The following is a 21604-nucleotide window of genomic DNA, read 5'->3' on the forward strand; positions in this document are numbered from 1 at the left end:
CAGCAGTAAAATTATAAAAATAAAACAGGAATTTTCTTTTATCAGTCCCTCTGATATATTCAAAATGTTCTTATTGTCAATATTTCTATTTTCCTAAGTAGGAGCATGAAAAATATCCATGCTCCAAAAAGTATTGATATTCAAACGCTGTATCTGGATACAACGCTAATTTTGGTATGGTATCGATATTAAAAACAATTGTTAACATAATTATATTTTGGTTTATTTTAGATATCTATATTATTTGAACAATAAAAGAATAATGCTTCAAACAACTTTAAAATATTGTCATAGATTAGTTATTTCTTTTATACTTATTTGCACATTTATTTAACTAACTTCTATGATTCTGTTGAAAATTAATTCAACATGGAACATATTAATGAAGATATTTTTTATGCCCTTATTTGTCTTTTTTTACCCATACAGTATTGAAAAAGGTATATTTTTCTGGGTATTGAGTTTGACTTTCTAGTATCATGATAACCCTTGTAAAAAGTAGAGGATATTGGCTTAGTGTGGTTTAGTTTGTGCTTAAATTAGGTTAAACAATTGTTGCCATAAGAACTTTTTAATTTTTCTACGTGTTAAAGCTATTTGGTCTATATATTTTTTACATGATTGTTTAAAATACGTTACAGTTGAAGAGTGGGAATCTGGTAGCACATAATTCCCTAATGGCACTAAATCTATGTGTAAGCAGAGTTACCTCATTGATTATAACTGGATAATGTGCTGACTTTACTGCTAATTAAAAGTTCAAAGCGTAACGGATCCCATGCTGCTGCCACATGGGAATTTATGCTGAACCAATGTGTTCTCCATGAGGATGCATCTTTCTGACTTTTTCTTGCTGGCTTTGTCTTTTTCCCCTGTTGTAACAGCAAACACTGCAGTGGAAATTTCTCTTTAAAAACTAGAGAGGCCAAACCTCCATCTATTTTTAGCAAAATAATTGGTAAAATATGCATTGTCAAATTCATAAATGTAGTCACTAAGCTACATTAAAGATGTGCTAAAATTAACTTTATTGCATAAGCATATGAACTCACTTGTTTCAGAGATCAGCAGCTGACACTCATATATATGTATATACAATCAATGTGGAGCAAAACAGAAAACATGTTGAAAAGATGTCAGAAATAAAACTCTTAAGCCGCCTTTTTAATTTAAATCCCTTTATTGTCCCACAATTGGGAAATTCCATCTCTGCATTTAACCCATCCCCTTGGGGAGCAGTGGGCTGCCATTGTGTGGCGCCCAGTTAGCAGTGTGGGGTTAAGGGTTTTGCTCAGGAAGGCTGTGGGGATCGAACCGGGTACATGCATTAGAGCACAAGCGTACTGTGCTAAGCTCACATGTACAGGCTTTTCCTTCCCCGTCTGATGCTACTAAGGTACATTTATCATCCAGACCATGTTAAATCCAAGAGGTTGGATGAAGGACGACATACTTTTATCAATGATTGAACCTCAGATCTTTTTGTTTTTAACCTTTTTTGGAGTTTCTTATCTCGTGTAGTTTTAAATAATTTGTATGAAACATGTTTTTAAGCTGCTTCCAACAAAAACAAGATACATGGAATCAGTGTTGCACCGATACCAATACCAGTATCGGACAGGGCCCTGATACTGCACTAAAATGGTGCTATCGGTATTCAACTATTGTCACCCATTCCACATAGGCAATAAGAAGTTCTGGATTCACTTTGTATTAGTCTTTTTCCTGCTTCACAAAGGCATTATGGCAATTAATGTACATCCAAATAGTATGCAGTTATTCATATATACACCACACATCAATTTCAAACAGATGGTATCGGTATGGTATTGGCCGATACTGCACAGCCAGGTGTCGGGTGTCGTATCGGGGCCAAAAAATGGGATTGGTGCAACATTGGAATGTTGGATTAGGTTTAATTAGGAAAGACCTTTTTAAATGCTTTTTTTTTTTCTTTGGGTCCTAACGGCAGATAGGAGGGTGGAAATGCCTGAGGGATGTATCACTTCCTCACACAAATCCTTTGGACAGGGCAGGGCTGTCAGTGTGTTTGATAGCAGTCCAGACAGGGTATAGGAAAAATGTGTATTCAATAATCCTGCCAGAGACTGGACACATCTTGCTTCAATGTGGTATTTTCTCAGAGCATGCCAGCTAAACACACATTTTTATAAGGTGCTTGATATAATACATTCTAAATAAAGCAGAATTTTCTAGTTGTGTTTGTGGCTTTTTTTTTTTTTTATGGAGTTCTTTGAGATGAGGTCGGCATTATAGATTTAAAAATCAACAGGTGGTTTCACTTTATAATAATCCTCCGTGGCCTTGTGTGTTTATGTGTGTTGCTTTTGCACGCCGTATTAACCCGACCTTTTTAAAAAGCTGACGACCCAGAATTTTTCCACATCTTTCTTTGTTTTTCATATCAACATTACTGCCTGTTTCGTATTTCCTCCCGCATCCATTTTGTCAGCTTTTGCAGGGCCGGGACATTATCCATGGATCGTATATTCTTCTTTCAAGTCCTTCTGTAGTTAGACTCATTGTCCCCATTTTTTAGATGTTCTTGTTTAGATTTGATTCCCATCAAGTTTAATGCTCATGATTGATGTTCAACTTGCATGCCCAAATGGAAAAGCAAATAACTAAGGAACTATAAGCCTAAATTACATGAGTGATACATCATTTGAAAGCTAACACCTTCTAGTTTTGGAAAATATAAATGCAAATAATGTGACTAAAGTAAAGACTAAACAGCATCAGTTAAACATAAATAATGATTGAAAATGATTCTAAGTCTTGTTTGAATAGCAATAACAAGGAAATGCTTCACAATAGGTGTGTGGCATAATATTACATTAATTCTGCATCATGTCAACCACAACTGCAGAAAATTTTAGACCTCTAGGTATTATAGTTTCAGAGCTACGGGACTTTTAACTTCTGCTTTCACCAGCGTCTCCTAACCTCTCCAGATGTCCATAAAATGAACTAAGCTTTCTAAGGACATGTCACTATTGGTAAAAGTTTGACCGGTATTATTTTCAAACGTACTGCTGTGTTTAATGTAAATATACATTAAACTGGTGGATGGTAAGACTTTTAGTGTTATTTTAAGCAGAGTTTAATTAAAGGTATGCAGAGTTCTACTAATAACTTGCACAAGACTTTTTCTTTAAATTTCAGATTTCTTTTTTTAAAGCTTTTTTTTTAACATTATTATGTAATAGTCATCTTTATATCTAAATTTCAGTAAATATTAGACTCCTCCCTGTTTATATATCACCTAATATATTTTACTCCGATATAAAATTTTAATCAATTTAATATTTTACTTCACAGAATTAATCTTATCAGTGTCACAGAAAGTCAACCTCAGTATTTTAATTTAAAATCTGATTAATCAATGTTTTTTCCCATTTGTATTGAATCAGCTGCGCCCTCAGTCTGTGCCAGAGAGGCGACCATGCAGGTCTAACTCCTCCCTGACCCTTCCATCCTGACCAACCGACGCCAAAATAAACCTGGAAACTCTTACATCACATGCTCCCTCTCTGCTATCTCTGGCTTGATTTAATCTTCCAGCTGTTATCATGCTGTGGGAAATTTGGCTACAACTTTTTTGTTTTATGTGTTCTGACATGACCCAGGTTATTGTCTATCTGAGCTCTTTCCATACTCTGTTTTTCAATGACTTGAAAGGAAGATGAAACGAATCACATGGTTATGTTGCGTTCACAATCGAATCCAAAGCGATAGGTTTTGATTTTTCTCAGAGATCTGTTGTGAAATATAACTATTGACACTTCTGCTGAAACACATCTGAGTGTAATAATATGATGTTCAGATAAAGCTGGCCGAGTTTATGCCTGGAAGAAATCAGTTTGCATTACAATTCCATGAATTGGGATTTATTCACTTTTTTTTTTTTAACTGTGTCCTTTCTTTGCAATTTGCCCTGATTTTCCCCTGTTTGTGTTTGTCCCCAGCAACATGGCCAACGCCCTGGCCAACGCCATGTGTGAGCGCTGCAAGAGCCGCTTCGCCCCGGCGGAAAAGATAGTCAACAGCAACGGGGAGCTTTACCATGAGCAGTGCTTCGTCTGTGCGCAGTGTTTCCAGCAGTTCCCAGAGGGGCTCTTCTATGAGGTAACTCTCTGTGCCTTAAAGACACATTTAGTCATTTTTTTGCTGAAAAACATCTTTACAATAGCCTTTTTATTTGACCCTTTACGACTAAAGCATTGTTTCATGAGTAGACTGACACCTCAGTAGTTCAGTGCTATTTTAAGCCTATTTGGCCTTTTCATATTTATGCAGCTTATCGCTGGCTGCTATTAAAATAATTTGAATCTTATTAAATAACATGTGAAGTTAATATAAACAATGTTGGATAGAGATGTTGCACGAAACGTTCTGCTGCAAATATGAACCAATATTTGGTTTTCACTTTACAGACTGTAAATAAAGACACAGTTTTCCATCTCTAATTAAAACCAAGCTGATAACAACCTTTAAATGGTATTTTATCATTAGAAGCCTTTTCCATTTAATAGTCCCTACATAGATGGTGAAACAGGCCTGGACGTTTCCCACATTCCCTAAAGCGTCCAAGGCCTCAGCTGTTTACCACACATCCTGATGCCTCTTATCGGCAGACACCAAACACAGAGAGATCAATATGTAACTCCTTTATTATTCAGAATGCTATAATTACACTGTAAGCTGAAAATAACCCAGCATTAATGTGTTTGAACAATGGCAGGATGCAGTTGATTTAATGATGTAGTAGGAAAAAAAGTCCAAAAGGACAGAAATAGTTTCTCTCTTTTCTCCAGATATATTTATAATTTTTGCCTGTTAGTTTCAGTGATGAAATCAGCCTCGCATTTTGTATTGTTATATCTTTTTATATCTGTGTGGACTAATACATACACACGGGTAAAAGTCATGGTACCCCTCATTTAACGAAAGAAAAATCTGCAATGGTCACAGATGTAACTTTAATCTGATAAAATAAATTCTATGAATTTAAACAAATGAAGGTCTGACATGTCCTTTCAAATACCGGTATGCTTTAATAGAATAATTTAAAAGATAAAGTAATGAAACAGGCTGAGACAAAAATGGTGGTACCATTAACTTGGATGTTTTGTTGCACAACCTTTAGAGGCAGTCACTGCAATCAAAAGATTCCTGAAGACTTCTGCTTCTCTCAGCAGGTATTTTGTCCCACATCTTAGGTGTTTTTAGCTGTTTTTTTCTGTCATTATCCAATCACTTGCAACTGTTACCAAGCTTTCTGACACTGGGCTGGACATTTCTCTCTAGAATCCTTTGATAGTCTTTAGATTTCATTGCATCCTGCAGAGACACCCAATGCCAGATGAAGCCAAGCAGCCCCAGAACATATCAGAGCCTCCTCTGTGTTTCATACTTCTTGATCTGCTTGTTTTTCCATCTCTGTAAACAAAGAGCTTATGTCTGGGCAAAATAATTCAAATTTTGTCTCATCTGTCCATAGGACATTCTCCCAGAAGGCTTTTTAACATGTAGTTTGGCAAGATTCCAGTCTGGGTTCTTCATCGTTTGTTTTCAGCATTGGTGCTCTCCTTGCTTGTCTCCCATTATGTCCACTTTGGATCAAACAACTAGGGATGATGCGCTCTGACACTGATGTTTCTTGACCTTGAAGTTCACCTTTAATCTCTTTAGAAGTTTTTCTGGGCTCTTTTGGTACCATTTATATTATCCATCTCTGGTTTGTCATCAATTTTCCTCCTGTGGCCACAACCAGGGAGGTTGACTATAGTCCTATGGATCTTAAATATCTGAATAATATGTCCAACTGTAGTCATAGTAACATCAAGCTGTTTGGACTTGGTCTTATGGCCTTTACCTTTGACATGCTTGTCTATAATTTTCTTTTGAATCTCCTGACACAACGCTTTCCTTTGCTTCCTCTGGTCCGTGTTGAGTGTGGTACACACCATGTCACCAAACAGCATATCGTCGCTGTCGGGAAAAAACCTTGTAACTCCCATTTTGGACTTTTTTTCATAAATTGATACGATCGGTCAGTCCCCACATGTGAACGTATGTTTTGGAAAATATTAACCAATTAAAAGAAAAAAAAAATTAAAAGAAAAAGAAAAAAGTCAAAGTTATCAACCTTGCCGGCGGCGGCATTGGTACTGATGGAACTCGCATCTCCACAAGTCAAAAGTCAAAATCCTCATAAATCCATTTAAATATAACTTGGGGGAAGCAGTATTCAAAAAGTGATACATTTGAATATAGAACAGTGAGTAAAGATATAATACCAACTCTGATAACAAAATGTTTATTTTTCTAAAAAACACAGTGTTTTTACAATTTCCTGTAAACTTTATGGTTTTGGACATACGAGGTTTCCGTCCGACAGCGACAATATGTTTCTATATATAGGCCAACTGACTGAGTACATGATTGTAGACTGTTGTGATGCTAATTGTTTGAGTGATTGATTCCAGTTTAAAATTACACCAACCGGGCAAAACATAATGACCCCTTGCATGGTGTATTGATAACCATTTTGATTCTAAAACATCCCAGACCTGTGGAGTCATGGACTCCAACAGACGGACAAACAGACGCTTTTGGCGGCGGACGCTTTACATTTTGAGTTGGGGGGTGTTTAAGGATTAAAATTTATTTCTGCAGCAGATAGAGATGATAAACCAAGAGTTTTTAAACCTAATTTTAAACAAATTTTTCTGCTCAAACCTCTATATAATTGCCTTTGTGACTTTGGTAAAACTGGGTTTAAGTTTAAGTAGTTTCTCTAGACAAACTTGATCTTGAATTGTGGGATACCTTCTGATGAGACTCATTTGTCAGATTAAAAGTTCATTTCAAATGTAACATAATATATTTGAGTTAATAGAATAAATGAACTTTGTAATAATAGTTTACTTTATTGAATGGATCATTACATCTGTGCAGGACTGCAGATATCAATTAATTTTAGTAAACAAGTAGTCTAGCAATTATTCCTTGAAATACTGTATATAAATTTCAAATGTACTATAAATGTTAAAATAAATCTCAGTAAAGTTTTTGACACATATTGCAAACTTTAAATACATAGTACATAAATAATGCTTCAAAATGTTAGAAATACTATTTAGAAATGACTATGTGAACATATTTACAGACAATACCTTTTTTATTGTAACTGCAAAATATATATATTATTTAACAGTTTTAGTTTAATTACTGCTTTGAGGTTGTTCTTTCAGTGGTTTGAATACTTCCGCCTGTTTGTAATAAAACTATATAATGTGTTTAGTGTAAATTTAATTACTAGAATAAGAAGAAAAATCTGAATATTTTCAACTTTATTGAATAACCCAAATAATCTAATGTGAAAATATCATGTTTGTTGCTTGTCTGTGAAGGGAGTTAGAAGGGGAACAATCTTCAAGTAAAACAATCTGTTTGTTTTGACAGTTTGAAGGCAGGAAGTACTGCGAACATGACTTCCAGATGCTGTTCGCTCCCTGCTGCCATCAGTGTGGTGAGTTTATCTTTCTTCTTTAGCCATTAAGAGCCAAGTGAGAGTGGATGCTGAAATTCTTACTGCTCAAAACCCAAATAAATTTGTAGGCATTTGCTCATGATCCAGTTTCTGGAAACCTTTATTCTCCCCTCAGGTGAGTTCATCATTGGCCGCGTGATCAAGGCGATGAACAACAGCTGGCACCCTGAGTGTTTCTGCTGTGTCCTCTGCCAGGCTGTACTCGCAGATGTTGGATTTGTTAAAAATGCTGGACGGTGAGTGCTGGTTCTGTCATTAGCTATCAGAATCATGTTAGGTGGAGCAATGGAATAATTCCCTGTGTGTGAAAACCTTGAAGAAAAATACAACTTACACAAAAGTTATTCCTCCTTCTTCATAAACCCTTATTACGTCGTTCGGCACAAATTTCAGGACCAATATTAGCGTTTTTTTTTTTTTTTTTTTGGTACCGGCACCAGCCAACAGTATTCAGGTAGTATTCTGCGAAAAGTCCACACATGCAATAAATGCTCCTATGAGCAGCTTTACTTCATACAAACGCTCATTGAAGGTATAGTGGAAGTTTTTTTGCGAATTTTTAAATAGACCCGCCCTCTCTACTTTAATAAAAAAAATGCGCATGTAAAACCCTGTACCCACTCAGGGAACATTAAACACCTATTAAACACATGCGAGAGCATGCACAAGCTCATTTCTCCTCGTGCACGCACTGTTTAAAATTTGCTCTAAGCATCACTCTTACTAGCTTTCTTTCCAAAAGAAGATTTGCAATTATTTCCACTATGTCAAACTCACCACCGGTAAGTAAAAATGGGGACGAGCATGTAGGACCACCTTACGTAAACATATCACCAGAATTATTGACAATTAGGAGGTCCACTTATTTTGATGATCCACCTGGATAAAGAACATCCTCCTTATATACCTTTAAGTCTTCCTCGCGCCTCCCTCCTCTTCGTGTTTCTGTCTACTACAGTCAATTTTTTCGCTTTGAAGGTGTTACCCACTAGACAAAGCAACCTGCCTGTGATTGGCTGCTTTTCAGGAAATCCCGCCCCTTAAGACTGTACTCTTTTATTAGCATATGCTGGTGAAGATTCTCAGTCATTTTTTTGAATTACTTCTAGCAAAGCAACTTCAGGTTAGCCGCTTCTCTTCAAGAGTTGGAAGTTGGTAAGCAAAGTCATCATTAGATATACCATGGTCTGGATGAATACTGGATTCTGACTGGTATAGGGAGTCTGTTAAACAGGGTTAAAGGCCATCAACAAAAAGAAGTTAGGGTTAATTAGTGGTGTTGCACCGATATCAGTATCGGACTGGGCCCCGATTCAGCACTAAAATGGTGGTATCGGTATTGGCGAGTACCAACAAATAGGGCACTGATACCATTTGGAGAGCCAAATGTTTATTCAGCTATTGTCACCCATTCCAAGTAGGAAATAAAAAGTTCTACTGGATTCACTTTGTATTAGTCTTTTTCCTGCTTCACAAAGGTAGGCAGCAGCTTGACAAAGCCATGATGGCAATTATTTTACATCCAAGTAGTATGCAGTTCTTTATATATAGACATACATAACATTAGAATCTCAGATTGATTTGCTTTATTTGCTGTTCAGCTCTTTATAGACTAACCAAAGAGCATTTTAAGATAATATTGGCTGGTTAATTGACCAACTTCTCCGCTCAAGCAGAGATTTCAGTCAGCAGATGTGATCAAAGCAAAATTTCAGTCTTGTTCATTTCATAAGAGACAGAGTTTATAATCCAGTTCCCTTTCCTCTCTCCCATCAGGCACTTGTGTCGTCCCTGTCACAACAAGGAGAAAGCCCGCGGACTGGGAAAATACGTCTGTCAGAAGTGTCATGCCATCATCGAAGACCAGCCGCTTCTGTTCAAGAACGATCCCTATCATCCGGATCACTTCAACTGTAACAACTGCGGGTAAACACACAGCCACAAAAAAACCTGCATAACATTCAGAGCAAAAATAAGTGAGACTGGTGAAAGACGCCAGTGAGGATAAATGTGACCGAGATTATCATTTCTACTCCATGCTTGCATTTTAGTCATTTATTTAGATATTATTGGGATATGGACTAAGAGTTTGGCATTTCCCTTTTAAATCTTCACATTGTTTTCCTAAAAACATGCAAAAATATGTGCAAAGTTGACCTATAGCCCAGTAGTGCCATCTAGTGGATAAATTAGGGAACTGTTCATGTAGATATAAAGCTGAGAGACAACAAAATACCAGCTAATAGTTGTAAAGCTTTAGAAATATTTTAACATTATACTTCTTGGGAAATAAAGGTTACTCTTCTTTAAAACCCATGTATTTGCATGCTGGAAAACATATTACATCTTTATGTCAGTGCAGCTGTTCCAAATGGTCGCCTGTTTTCACTCACCTGCTAAATCTCTGCAGTAAGGAGCTGACAGCTGATGCCAGGGAGCTGAAAGGGGAGCTCTACTGTTTACCCTGCCATGACAAGATGGGGGTCCCAATCTGCGGTGCCTGCAGGAGACCCATCGAGGGCCGTGTGGTCAATGCCATGGGAAAACAGTGGCACGTTGAGGTGCGACTTCTACCCTAATGAGTCAGCTTAAATTCATCAATCACAGGAATCTTTTGGTAAAGCTGCAGATGCCATGTTTTATTTCCCAAACACTGCTATATATGTCAGGAGATTTAAACATCTGACTTGATTAATGAATCAAAATCATTCTTGTTTTTCTGACTTTGTAATTCAGTCAGTTTCTTTCTTTCGCTTCAATGTTTAGCACCATGTGTGTACTGTATGTGAGCGGCCGTTTCAGGGCCACCCATATTACGAACGAGGCGGCCGTGCCTATTGTGAGAGGCACTTTGACATGGTGAGGGGGGGTTATGGATCGGTGTGTGTGATGGGTGCTGCCCCGATCCCTGCCTGACTGAAACTGACCAGCATCCATACAGGGAATACTACCGTTTAAAGTAAACCTGCTGCCTGATGTTTCTGATGTATCTAAAAAAAAAAAAACACTGTTTATACCAAACTAATGTTCATAGAGCTGATTTTAAAAACCACTATTTGTTCATTAACCCTTAAATACTTTTTACAGTATCGAATTTTAATTTATTATCACAATATTTTTTATTTTATTGTTAAAAACTCTCATCTTTCAATTAGTCATCAGAAAAAGAAAAAATTAAAATGTTGTTGATTTTCCGATTTTTCGATGATTTGCAGTTTATATTGTAATATAATTTTACATATGTTAAAATCTGTCCCTATTTGGCGATCCTGTCCAGTGTCTCTAGTCCCTGTTTGGATGCATCTAATGAAAAAGGGCTGATCTGTTTGGTGTTTTGGCCTCATAATGTCTTGTATAAAACTGTTGAGTATGATGATGATGATGATGATGATGTTACTGACTGACCCGTGTGCTAACAGTGTGTGCTTTGGGCCTTGGGTTGTGCTTGCAGCATTTTGTGTGTGCTAAGTGTGAGAAACCCTTCCTGGGACACCGCCACTACGAGCGCAAGGGCCTGGCTTACTGTGAGACGCACTACAACCAGGTAACACTGAAGGCACAGTCTGTTTCGCTCATATATGGTTTTCACAGGTCTATGTGAGGATATTTGCTTTCCTACAAAGTGTAGAAAAGCCTTTAGATTTTAATGTTTTTCCAATGTTTATAAGTGGTATAAGGTTGTATCATCAGATTTTATTTTCTGTCCGCTTCCCCTAGTGATTACTTCATTAATTTGTTTATCTTTCCATCTCTTTGTCCAACCGTCATCCAACCGGTTGCTCAACCTTCCATCTGTGCCCCCTAGATCACCTTCTCCCTACCTTTCTTGACTTGTGTTCCCCTTTGGGCATTTTGTCTTACCCATCAGTACCGTTCTCAGTCAGACGTATTGATGATTGTCCAAAAGTGGAACATACAATAAAAAGATATAAATACTATTTTATTTAATCTTTTATTTTGAACATTTCATTTTTATAGTTTTTTTGCTTTACATCCCAAATAAAACAAATAAGATAAGTATTTTGCCAGGATGTTTGTAAGGAATCAAAATAAATACAAAATAAAATCTTTTTATGATCACCATAAAAATTACTCTTTTCAGATAAATTTTTGCCATAACTCCGAAAGAGTGAACTTTTAAACACTTAACAGATTACACTATCAAGGGTCCTTACCAAACCGATTTCAACTCTGAATATTTTCACCAACACTGCCATACACAATGAGGCATTTTACACTCACTGTTGTTGGAATGACTCTTATAGGGTTGACAGATTCTGACACTAACAATTTGACTCTCTGAATTTTACTGTGAAGGGCAGTCTAGTCATCCATCAGTGTCTTTATCCCATCTTGTGTCCTGTCCCATATCTAAAACCTAACCAGACTTAATATCTCAGATGGAAAATGTAAAGTCTCACAGTGAGGGAGGTTTTAAATCAGAAAACCAGAATAATACCTATATGAATATAGATGGGCTTTAGTCCCGGCCCCATACTTTATAGTAAACTAACACTACATGTGTTTCATCAGTCATTCAAGGCAAGTAAATTTATATAGCACAATTCAATACAAAGACAATTTAAAATGCTTTACATGAATTGAACAATAAAATAGAAGAAAATTATATGCAGAATAAAAGCAAGTAAAGAAAAGAACATGATAAACCAAAGGAAACATTTGTTAAAGGCAAGGCAAGGCAAGGCAAATTTATTTGTATAGCACAATTCAGTACAAAGATAATGCAAAGTGCTTTACTTGATTAAAATATAGGAAAATAAAACATAACCAAAGCAGGTAGGGGAAAAAATGAATAAATACAATAAAATAAAAAATGCTGAAACAAAAAAGAACATTAAAAACAGTTGGACTAAAGAAAATTAAAAAAAGTTGAACTAATAATGTTTCAGTTGAACTGTTTAACAGTCGAAGGCAATCCTAAACAAATGTGTTTTTAGTCTTGATTTAAAGGAACTCAGGCTTTCCGCACTTTTACAGTTTTCTGGAAATTTGTTCCAGATAAGTGAAGCATAGGAACTAAATGCTGCTTCTCCATGTTTAGTTCTAGTTCTAGGTAGAGCAGGCTTAAAGCTTCACTATTGATGTTCAGTGTTCTGTGCTTTCAGCTATCAAACTTTAATGACAGTGACTTTTATTTTATCCCAGTCAAAGTTTCTCTGACTCAGCCTCAATTGGCTAAAGAAATCTATAAGAACGTGTCAGTGACAGTTATTGAGAGCTTATTTTGATACTAAAAGACACCATTTAGATTAGCAGCGCTTATTAAAACTGATGTTTAAGAGTCTATGCAGACGGATAGGCTTTTAATCCTGCAGCTTGATTGTTTCCAAGTTTTTTTTTTTTTTACTTTCTAACAACAGCATGTTGCCTTAACCGTGACAATGTAAAAAAAAATATTTAGCATCATTGCTAATGTAATGTTTCTCTCCCCCAGCTGTTTGGAGATGTTTGCTACCACTGCAATCGTGTTATCGAAGGCGATGGTAAGGAAGTTTGCTTACAGAACAACATTTTAAAATAGTGCAGCACTTTTATCCATTTATCATGGATTAAACTATAAGGGTTTGACCAGTGAATCAGAATTATGTTTTTATAACCTGCTATATTTGGCTGTTTTCAGTTGTTTCCGCCCTCAATAAGGCCTGGTGCGTCAACTGCTTTGCCTGCTCCACCTGCAACACCAAGCTCACCCTCAAGTAAGTAACAGCCTTATGTGTTAAAGACTTAACCTTTTTAGACTTGTAGACCCCTTTGGGCATTTTATATGACCATCAGTACCCCCCTCAGTCCAAAGTATTAATGATTGTCCAAAAGTGGAACGTAAAATAACTGATTAAAAAAACAAAAAAAAAGTTGTCCTTTTAATTTGAGCATTTAATTCTTAGGCATTTTATGTTTGCATCTCTAATAAAACAAACATAAATATGTTGCCTGGAAGTTAGTGAGGAATCGAAATAAATACAAAATAAAATCAGAATATAAACCTGTATTTATAAAACTGGAGCTCTTCTGAGTAACTCCATTATAGTCACATTTAAACGATTAAATCGATTAATTGGGAACAAAATGCAGAAAAAAAAATATTGTCAGACTCACTTAATAATTAGTTTTACTTAGTTTTCATCAAGACACCTGAGCTTTTAAGGTGAGCTTTGATAGCTCAGTGTGAAAACAGCTGGTATCAGGCTGCTCTTTACTTCCAGTCTGTTCCTCTGCTTGGTTTTTATGTGTGTAAAAGCTGAAGGTGAACTCAGACATATAAGAGATCATTTTTGCTTTGGTTCCTCACAAAGCAAACTGATCCCAGCCCTATTTTATTTTACTCCCTAAGAAATCAAATGTTTAAATGTACCCCTTGCAATACACTTAGGGAGCACTAGGGGTACTTGTACCCCCAGTTGGGAATCACTGATGTAGACAAAAACTCTGATCTGCGACTCTTTCTGTGGAGGTTTTTAAAGCTTTTCAGCTTTCAGCTCACAGTAGGAGCAGATCGGTGGTCGATACAGATGGACATTTCTTCCCAGCTTGAACAATAGAATTAAGCCAATTCTGAAAGAAATTGAAATTGCTATCAAAGTTGTGCACAAGGTGATTCATTTAGAGCATATTTCTTTGTTTCAGTGATTATGGCTTGCTTATAAGATAAGATTTCACCTTAACAGAAAACAAATATATAACTTGGGACTAATAAAGAGTCAGAATTTGTAAAAAATGTGTTTATGCACTGTGAAAAATATTCATTTAGTCATTAATTAGAGCTTCCTTGCGTTGAATAACAATGGATTATGACTTAGATCCACTCAGCCTTGTAAAAGAAACTATTTCAATTTTTTTTTTTAGCTTGTTGGATTAGATGTCCTCTATATTTTTCTTTTACCTCATTTGCTCTTTGAGTTTTGGCACAGGTGGGTTCACTGGTTTTTAAACCAGGGGTTCTGTACTTTTGGCAGAGTGGACAGGTACACTAGTGAACCTCTGCTTCACAAAACTTTGTAAATGTTGTTTTTAAAAATAGATTTTCTGGATTTTATTTTGATTTAGGTTTTATTTATTTAAACCTGTACAGAATACAAATAAACATAACAGTTCTCACTTATCGTATTACAACGATAAGGGAATAGGAAGATGTGTAAACTTTTGTGACCTTGTTTTTCCTTCCACTTAACTTTACATTAACTTACTTGGATACAACCCAAAAAAAAAAAAACTTGTTTAGTAATGATTTTTAGACAGTAGTCTTCCTTATGATTTTATAGACCATAACATTTCTCTATTTAAAATAGATGTTACTTTTTCTTACATAACAATTATATTTTCTAAGAAGTAAAATTCTGTGTTTTCTCTATTTGTAAGCTAAGATCATCAAAATAAACAGGAATAAGGTGTTTTGATTGCTTTAAGCTGTAAATAAGCTGTATAATTGAATGGACTTTCTTAATTTTTAAGACATTTTAAGACTACTGAGATTCTCCTTTAATGACATCACATTTATTACTATGTTTTTGATTTTTTACAACAAATAGTAGAAATGCTGTTAAGCTTGCATTTCTTTTATTAATTTGAGCCTTTAGCCTCGTCTTTTAAACCCTTCACTTCCTGTTTCAAATGCCGCTCTGATGTTTCAGCCTGTCCTTTGGAAACTATTGTTAATAAATCAGAGTATTTTCCCTGATTGCCTTGCTGCTCTTATTTTTTTCTCTACATATAAATTCACACTTTACGGCTGAGGTTTTCTTTGCTTGCTCTGCTTTCCGGGTTCTAAACTTTCATCTTATTCCTGTCTTTTTTTTCTTCTCCTCTTTGTCCTTTCTGCCATCTCTTCACCATTCCTGTTTCTCCTCCTCCTGTCCTGCAACCATCCCCTCTCTCCACCATCCCTGCTCCATCAGGGATAAATTTGTGGAGGTGGATCTGAAGCCTGTGTGCAAACGCTGCTTTGAAAGGCTTCCGGATGACATGAGACGTCAGCTGGCCAAGCGTGAACGTGACTCTAAAGACAAGAAGAGGAAACTGTTGATACCCATGTGTCTCTGATTCCTTTTTCTTTTTCCCACTTTGGTCAGTTCTGATTCTCACTTTTCTTTGTTTCAAGTTTTCAGGCCACATTTTACCCTGAAACCTTTTTTTTTATATATATATATTTAGCATGCAATGATATGGATTTGGCTTTGGGCATTTAGAATAATATCTAGCATGAATTATTTATCTTCATTTGTCAGCAAAATATTTTCATATATAAGAGTTTGGTTATATAATTAACGCTGCTTCATGCCTAGAACTTTGTATTATCTTACCCGTTTACTGAAAATTTAACATTTGCTGTAGTTTCGATACAGACTGATTGACCTTTGAAACCATAAAGTCTTTAAAGGGAGACAGACATTTTTTTTTTATTATTTACTGTTGGTTGTTTTCTAAATAGCCCTAGATATCTATTGGAGCCACTCAGTACACATATTTTTAAAGATAGATGCATTAAGTTATTAAATTACAATAGATTTCTATTTTATTCAAAAGATATTTTATTGTTTTATAGTTTTCCATGGAATCAATGCCATCTTCACTTAACCAAACTATGAGTCAAAAGGGAAAAAAAAATCGATATTTGTAAAATATTGCACCTTGGCTTAGTGTTGCTCATGAACGACACAGCATTTGCAAAGACCTTCAATGGTAGACCCAAAGTTACACCATTGGCTGAACAGTTTGGAGTGATGTAATGCGGAAGTGTTTTTCCCTGCATGTGACGACCTCTGAGCAGGAAATGAAGATCAGGATTTGGACCGGCACTTGCTATGCAAACAGCAGAATCAGATCAGGTGCAGGCTGAAGGGAAAGCTTTGTGTTCTGGCTCTTTTAGTCTGGTCTAAGGAGTAAAGCCATAATCGCATCCGGCAGCTTTCTGGCCTCCGCTGAGAAAATCCAAAGTTTCCTTCTGGTGCTACGCGTGACCCAGTCCTGGTGGAGAGAGAACGTCATTAAGAAACAGCAGTGTAGAGGAGATTCTCAGTCATCCATGTTGTAGTCGTTCCAAAAAAGTAAAAAAAACAAACCACTGGACTTTGTTTTTCAAGTTTGAAGGCGATTTGTTTCCCATCCAGGAAGCTTTTTCAATTCAAAATGTCTGGAATAGTGTTGAGTTTCAAGCTTTATAGAGTAGCCCAACAAAACCTTGTTATGGCTGAGAAAACATGCAAATTGAACCGAAAGAACAGGTCCACCCCTTAGCAATGGGGAGTCGTTGAGGTAATTGTTGGCCTGCAATATACGACACTGGTCTATGCCTCTGAATAACTCAACGACCTGTTCTTCCTGCTCAAATTGCATGTTTTCTATGCCATAACAAGGCTTTGTTGTGCAACTCTACAAGGCTTGGAACTCAACGCTAATCCAGACATTTTGAATTAAAAAAAAAACTCCTGGATGGGAAACAAAATGTCTTCAAACTTGGAAAATAAAGTTGCTTTTTTACTTTTTTTACTTTTTCGGAATTATCCGACAGCTTTCAAAGAAGAAACAAAGCCTGTTTATCCTTCTGTAGGCCTGTGCTGCGAGACTTGTTGTCATAAAATTAATAAATCGTTGTTTTTATCAGTTCATCAGTTTAGTTTTTTCACCTTACAGGAGAAATTCATATCAAATCAAACAGGATCCATAACATTACAATCACGCATAATTACATCAACATCATCATAATTATATCAAGTTAGAATGTAAAATCTCCTCCTTTAATAGGATAATATTCATGTTCTTACAATCTAGATATGTCGCACTAACAGGACAATATGAAAACCATATCATGTGAGCAATAGATTTTACTTTTAAACATCACTCCCTCTGTTATTACTCAAGTGTTTACCTTATGACATCATGGAGTTAATGAAGGTGCAGATAAAATGAATTTCTCACGTATACTAGAACAAAAGTTTTAGTTGATGCTTTGATTGAATCATGGAGAGAACTTGATCAGTATTTATAGTCATGCATCCACTGTAAGGGGACTGAAATCCTGTGAAACTTCACTGGAGGAAGAACAGATCTGATCTGATTGAGGTGATAGTGATTCTCCATGGATCCAAACCGTTTGTCACACAGCAGGATTAACAGACACATCTGGATGTTTGCATGGCTGAGCAAAGGCCAAATTGGCCCAAAAGGATCCTAAATTAACTTGGCATGTTTACTCTTATGACATTTCTTAACATATTTTAGTTACTTACAAGAACACAAATTCTTCTAACCAAATCTTGATGTTTGGATGATAGATCATCATGGTGTCATATATAATACAGGAAAGTGGAAATTATTTGTGTAAAAGTGGATATAAAATTGTAACAGCAGGAGTTAAAGGCTTCCATACAGCTCAAGTTAACCCTAATTACTCTACAGATCAGTCAGCCAGGTTTACTTTCTGTTATAAAAAATAACAAAAGTACCGTTTAAAGGTCCACCATAATGCGCCACTTTGCCCCAGTGATGAGGCATCTAACGACAGAAGGGTGGAGCCAGAAAACCAAAGCAGCTATCAAAATATTATGGCAGCAATAGCTTCTGTGACTCAGTTCAGGAAATATAATCAGCTGAACATAGAAACTCCAGCCAAAAGTCCCTTCCTTGGAAAAGTAAAACAGGTAGAACTATTGTGGTGCTGAAGCAATAACTGCTAACAATGCATACAGGCAGAGGAGCCAGAATGACTGGCTAAGTGAGGAAATGTAGTCGGTTTGTTCTTCACAGTGTTACCCTGAAAGCATTAAAACTAGCCCAGAATAACCTTGAACATGAAAAATACAAATATTTTACATTTTAAAACTATATTTAAGCCCACATTATATTAGGCTATGTACTCTAGATGAACTAATATTAGCATTTTGTCACTAAAGTATAAGAGAAAGTGAAAGATTTTCACCTATGATCAGGATGAGAGATATATTTGGACAAACAAAAGCATCCATCTCTGATTTATTAATTTTTCACTATAGAGCAGCAATAAACCATGCACTGCAAAAAATCTAAATCTAGACTAGTCAGTTTTTTCTTAAAATAAGTGCATTTGTTCTTGAATTGAGGATGTAAAAGAGACATTCTGCCAATGGAACAAGACAATTTACACTTAAAATAAAAAAAACACTATTATATTGTCTTATTTCAAGTGCATATTATCTAATTGTCTTATTTTAGGAGTAAAATTACTAATTCCATTGGCAAACTATCTCATTTACCTTCTCAAATTAAGGCTGAATACACTTAATTTAGGAAAGTTTTACTTATTTCTAGATTGTTTTTGCATTGCAGTAACATTTTAATTCCTATACCTTTTATTGTCTGTAGAGAGGTCTTAACATCTGGACTGTAATTTCTTATCCCCCCACCCCAATAGGAACAAGTTTGTTGAGTTCGACATGAAGCCGGTGTGTAAGAAGTGCTACGAGAAGTTCCCCTTGGAGCTCAAGAAGAGGCTGAAGAAGCTGTCTGAAGCTGCTGCACGGAAGTGAACAGAGTCAAGCAGCAGGGGGAAGAGAAACCCTGAGGTGGCCAGGATTGAGTCCACACCAGAGTCCTCACTGGTAGCCCCACACTCACAGTGTGCTGGCCCTTGATTTCATACTTTAGCTTTGCTATTTAAGTGCTTTTTTGCATCAATTTTACATTATATTTTATTTCATATTTTTGCTTGTTTTCACTTTTTTCATTTTTAATATTCATTCTATATTTAATATGCTGTAAGAGATGTGGAAATATAAGTGAAACGCTGTGCTGACAGCTTGTTTTCTGTGTTATCTGATGCCAAAAGTGACTCCTTTTAGAATAGTAATACTAATGGCTATTGAAAACAATCCAAAAATGTATTTTTGCCTACATGTCCTACAGAGGTCTAATGATGGAGGCTTTTCTTATGCTTGTTGTGGCACTAGCAGTTTTTACTGCAAGTGTTCAGACAAGAAATGGCTAAGGAGAGAGAAGAAGGGAAGACATGCCTTAAAAGATCCCACAAGCTGATGCCAAACACAGGAAGGCCGCTCAGAAGGCCTCCATATAAGGGGTCTATCTCTCCACCACATGACGCCCCTCCTCATCCCAGACTGTTAATCATTTCAGGTCTAAATAAATATGTACTTAGTTTAACAAAGTAAAATCCACATTTCATTAGAATTTCATGCACAAATTAGCAAAACTGTAAAACCAGCATAAAGAATTATCACAGTATTTATCATCTAATTTCAGATAGAATGCAATATAAATATAAGCAGGTGTCATCTGAGATTAATCAGCAGCTTTTAAATGTATGTTCTCAATCACATAATGGTTGTTATTATAGGATAGACTAGCAATTGCTTAAATTTTAATAAATAAATATTGAAATCATATTTATTTTTTTTCTACTCAATAGTGCTTAATATTAAGAGTGATTATTAGAAGCGATGCATGATGAACATTCATTATGCCTGATGAAAATAACATATAAGTAAAACAGGCATTACTTTTTTTTTATTCATTCTTATTTAGTTGATACATAATTAAAATAGAAACTTTTTTTTGCAGTCTCCACAATTATTTGGATGTCTACTTTTAATAATCAGCTCCATTAAGCAACAAACAAGCTCTAAACAGATTTATAGCAGCTGTTTAAATTCACAGCACCTGTTACCACGTGTGTGTGTGTGTTTGTTAGAGCCTGTGCCATGTGCAGAAACCGGATGTAAGAGTCTAACATGCTCGGTGTTAAGATTGCTTCTGTTGATTGTAAATCCATTGAAAACGATCATCTTAAGGAGCTTACAAACTTCCTGACTCACTTCAGCAAAGAAAGCAGCTGCCCTCTGTTTCACAGTAGTTATTTTGAGTTGTATTTTATTTTTTATTGTTTGTTCTTCGGATTTCAATTCCATCGAAGGAAAAACACATTCCACATTTACGCTTAGACAAAAGTTTCTGTTTTGCATTTTCTGTCATGCAGCCACATTTCTTTTGCAGAAGCACCAAACAGACCGGTTGTTGCTGGGCAAAATTTGAGCAGCACTATGAATGCTCCAGGGTTTAGTTTTATCTGTCATGTCACAGCAAGTGTTGAATATATCCCTTTCAAAAGCTTTCCCTGTTGTACTTCACTGTATTACTGCTTTATTGCTGTCAGACTGTCTGAATAAACACTATATACAAGCTTGAAAAATGTACAAAGTGGTGATATTTTAGGTAAAGGAATTTACATGTATATTTCAATTTAGATTCGTGGTTAGAAAAAGCATTGCTGACTTGATAACTGCAGTACAGAAGAGGATTGGAGCCACTGAAAAAAACAGTGAGATCAAAAAAGGCTATTTATGACTTTCATCTCAAAATTCTGATTTATTCTGATTGTAATTGTAGAATTTTTTCTTATTCTGAATAATTTCACAATTCTGATTTTGATCTCAGAATTATTCCAATAGAATAATGGCTAGTTGTAATATTCCTACTTTATCAAAGTGATAATTCTGGACTTTTGTGATAGAGTCCTAAGTAATCTGGCTTTGAATTCTGAGATTAAAAGTCAGAATTCTGGGTATAAAGTCAGAATTTAATAGTTTTTTTAATTTTTTTATTGTCAGTTATCAAAATCTAACGTGAGATAAAGAAACCAGATGCTTCAGTGAAGATAATTCGAAATTCATGTTTAGTCCAGTATTTTTGGTTATGAACATTTACAAACACAAGAAAAGATTTATTGCATCCATCTTCTCCCACTAATTCCATCAGGTTCTCAGTGGGGCCGGTTCCTATCTCCAGCTGTCTAAAGGCGAGAGGCGGGTTACACCCTGGACAGGTCACCTGTCTGTCTCAGAGCATTACAAAGATGCAAAGCATGCACACACTGACACCAAAGCACAATTTATAAAAGCCACTTAACAGTCATGCTTTTGAAATGCAGGAGGAAGCTGGAGTACCTGGAGAGAACCCACACATGCATGGAGAGAACATGCGAACTCCGCACAAAAAGAACCTGGCCTGAGGATGTAAGGC

At 36.0% G+C, this 21604-nt stretch overlaps 1 protein-coding gene across 5 annotated transcripts in view; it reads left to right on the forward strand.

The window, feature by feature from the left end:
• The window catches only part of LOC107083575 (LIM and senescent cell antigen-like-containing domain protein 1), a 52098-nt gene extending 31951 nt beyond the window's left edge, over positions 1-20147 (forward strand). For 3 of the 5 annotated variants that reach the window (XM_015372916.1, XM_015372915.1, XM_015372912.1), the window contains exons 2-11: positions 3990-4149; positions 7492-7558; positions 7695-7815; positions 9356-9505; positions 9990-10140; positions 11031-11123; positions 13035-13083; positions 13221-13296; positions 15493-15661; positions 18984-20145. In XM_015372916.1, the coding sequence (XP_015228402.1) occupies positions 3990-4149; positions 7492-7558; positions 7695-7815; positions 9356-9505; positions 9990-10140; positions 11031-11123; positions 13035-13083; positions 13221-13296; positions 15493-15637 (1012 nt within the window). In that variant the 3' untranslated portion in view covers positions 15638-15661; positions 18984-20145. Of the gene's footprint in view, positions 1-3989; positions 4150-7491; positions 7559-7694; positions 7816-9355; positions 9506-9989; positions 10141-10345; positions 10439-11030; positions 11124-13034; positions 13084-13220; positions 13297-15492; positions 15662-18983 lie in introns of all 5 variants that reach the window. The other 2 variants (XM_015372913.1, XM_015372914.1) reach the window with 2 other exon arrangements.
• The last annotated feature ends 1457 nt before the right edge of the window (positions 20148-21604 follow it).

Source organism: Cyprinodon variegatus, unplaced genomic scaffold, assembly GCF_000732505.1.
Source record: "Cyprinodon variegatus isolate N-32 unplaced genomic scaffold, C_variegatus-1.0 Scaffold77, whole genome shotgun sequence".
Classification (NCBI taxonomy): Eukaryota; Metazoa; Chordata; class Actinopteri; order Cyprinodontiformes; family Cyprinodontidae; genus Cyprinodon; species Cyprinodon variegatus.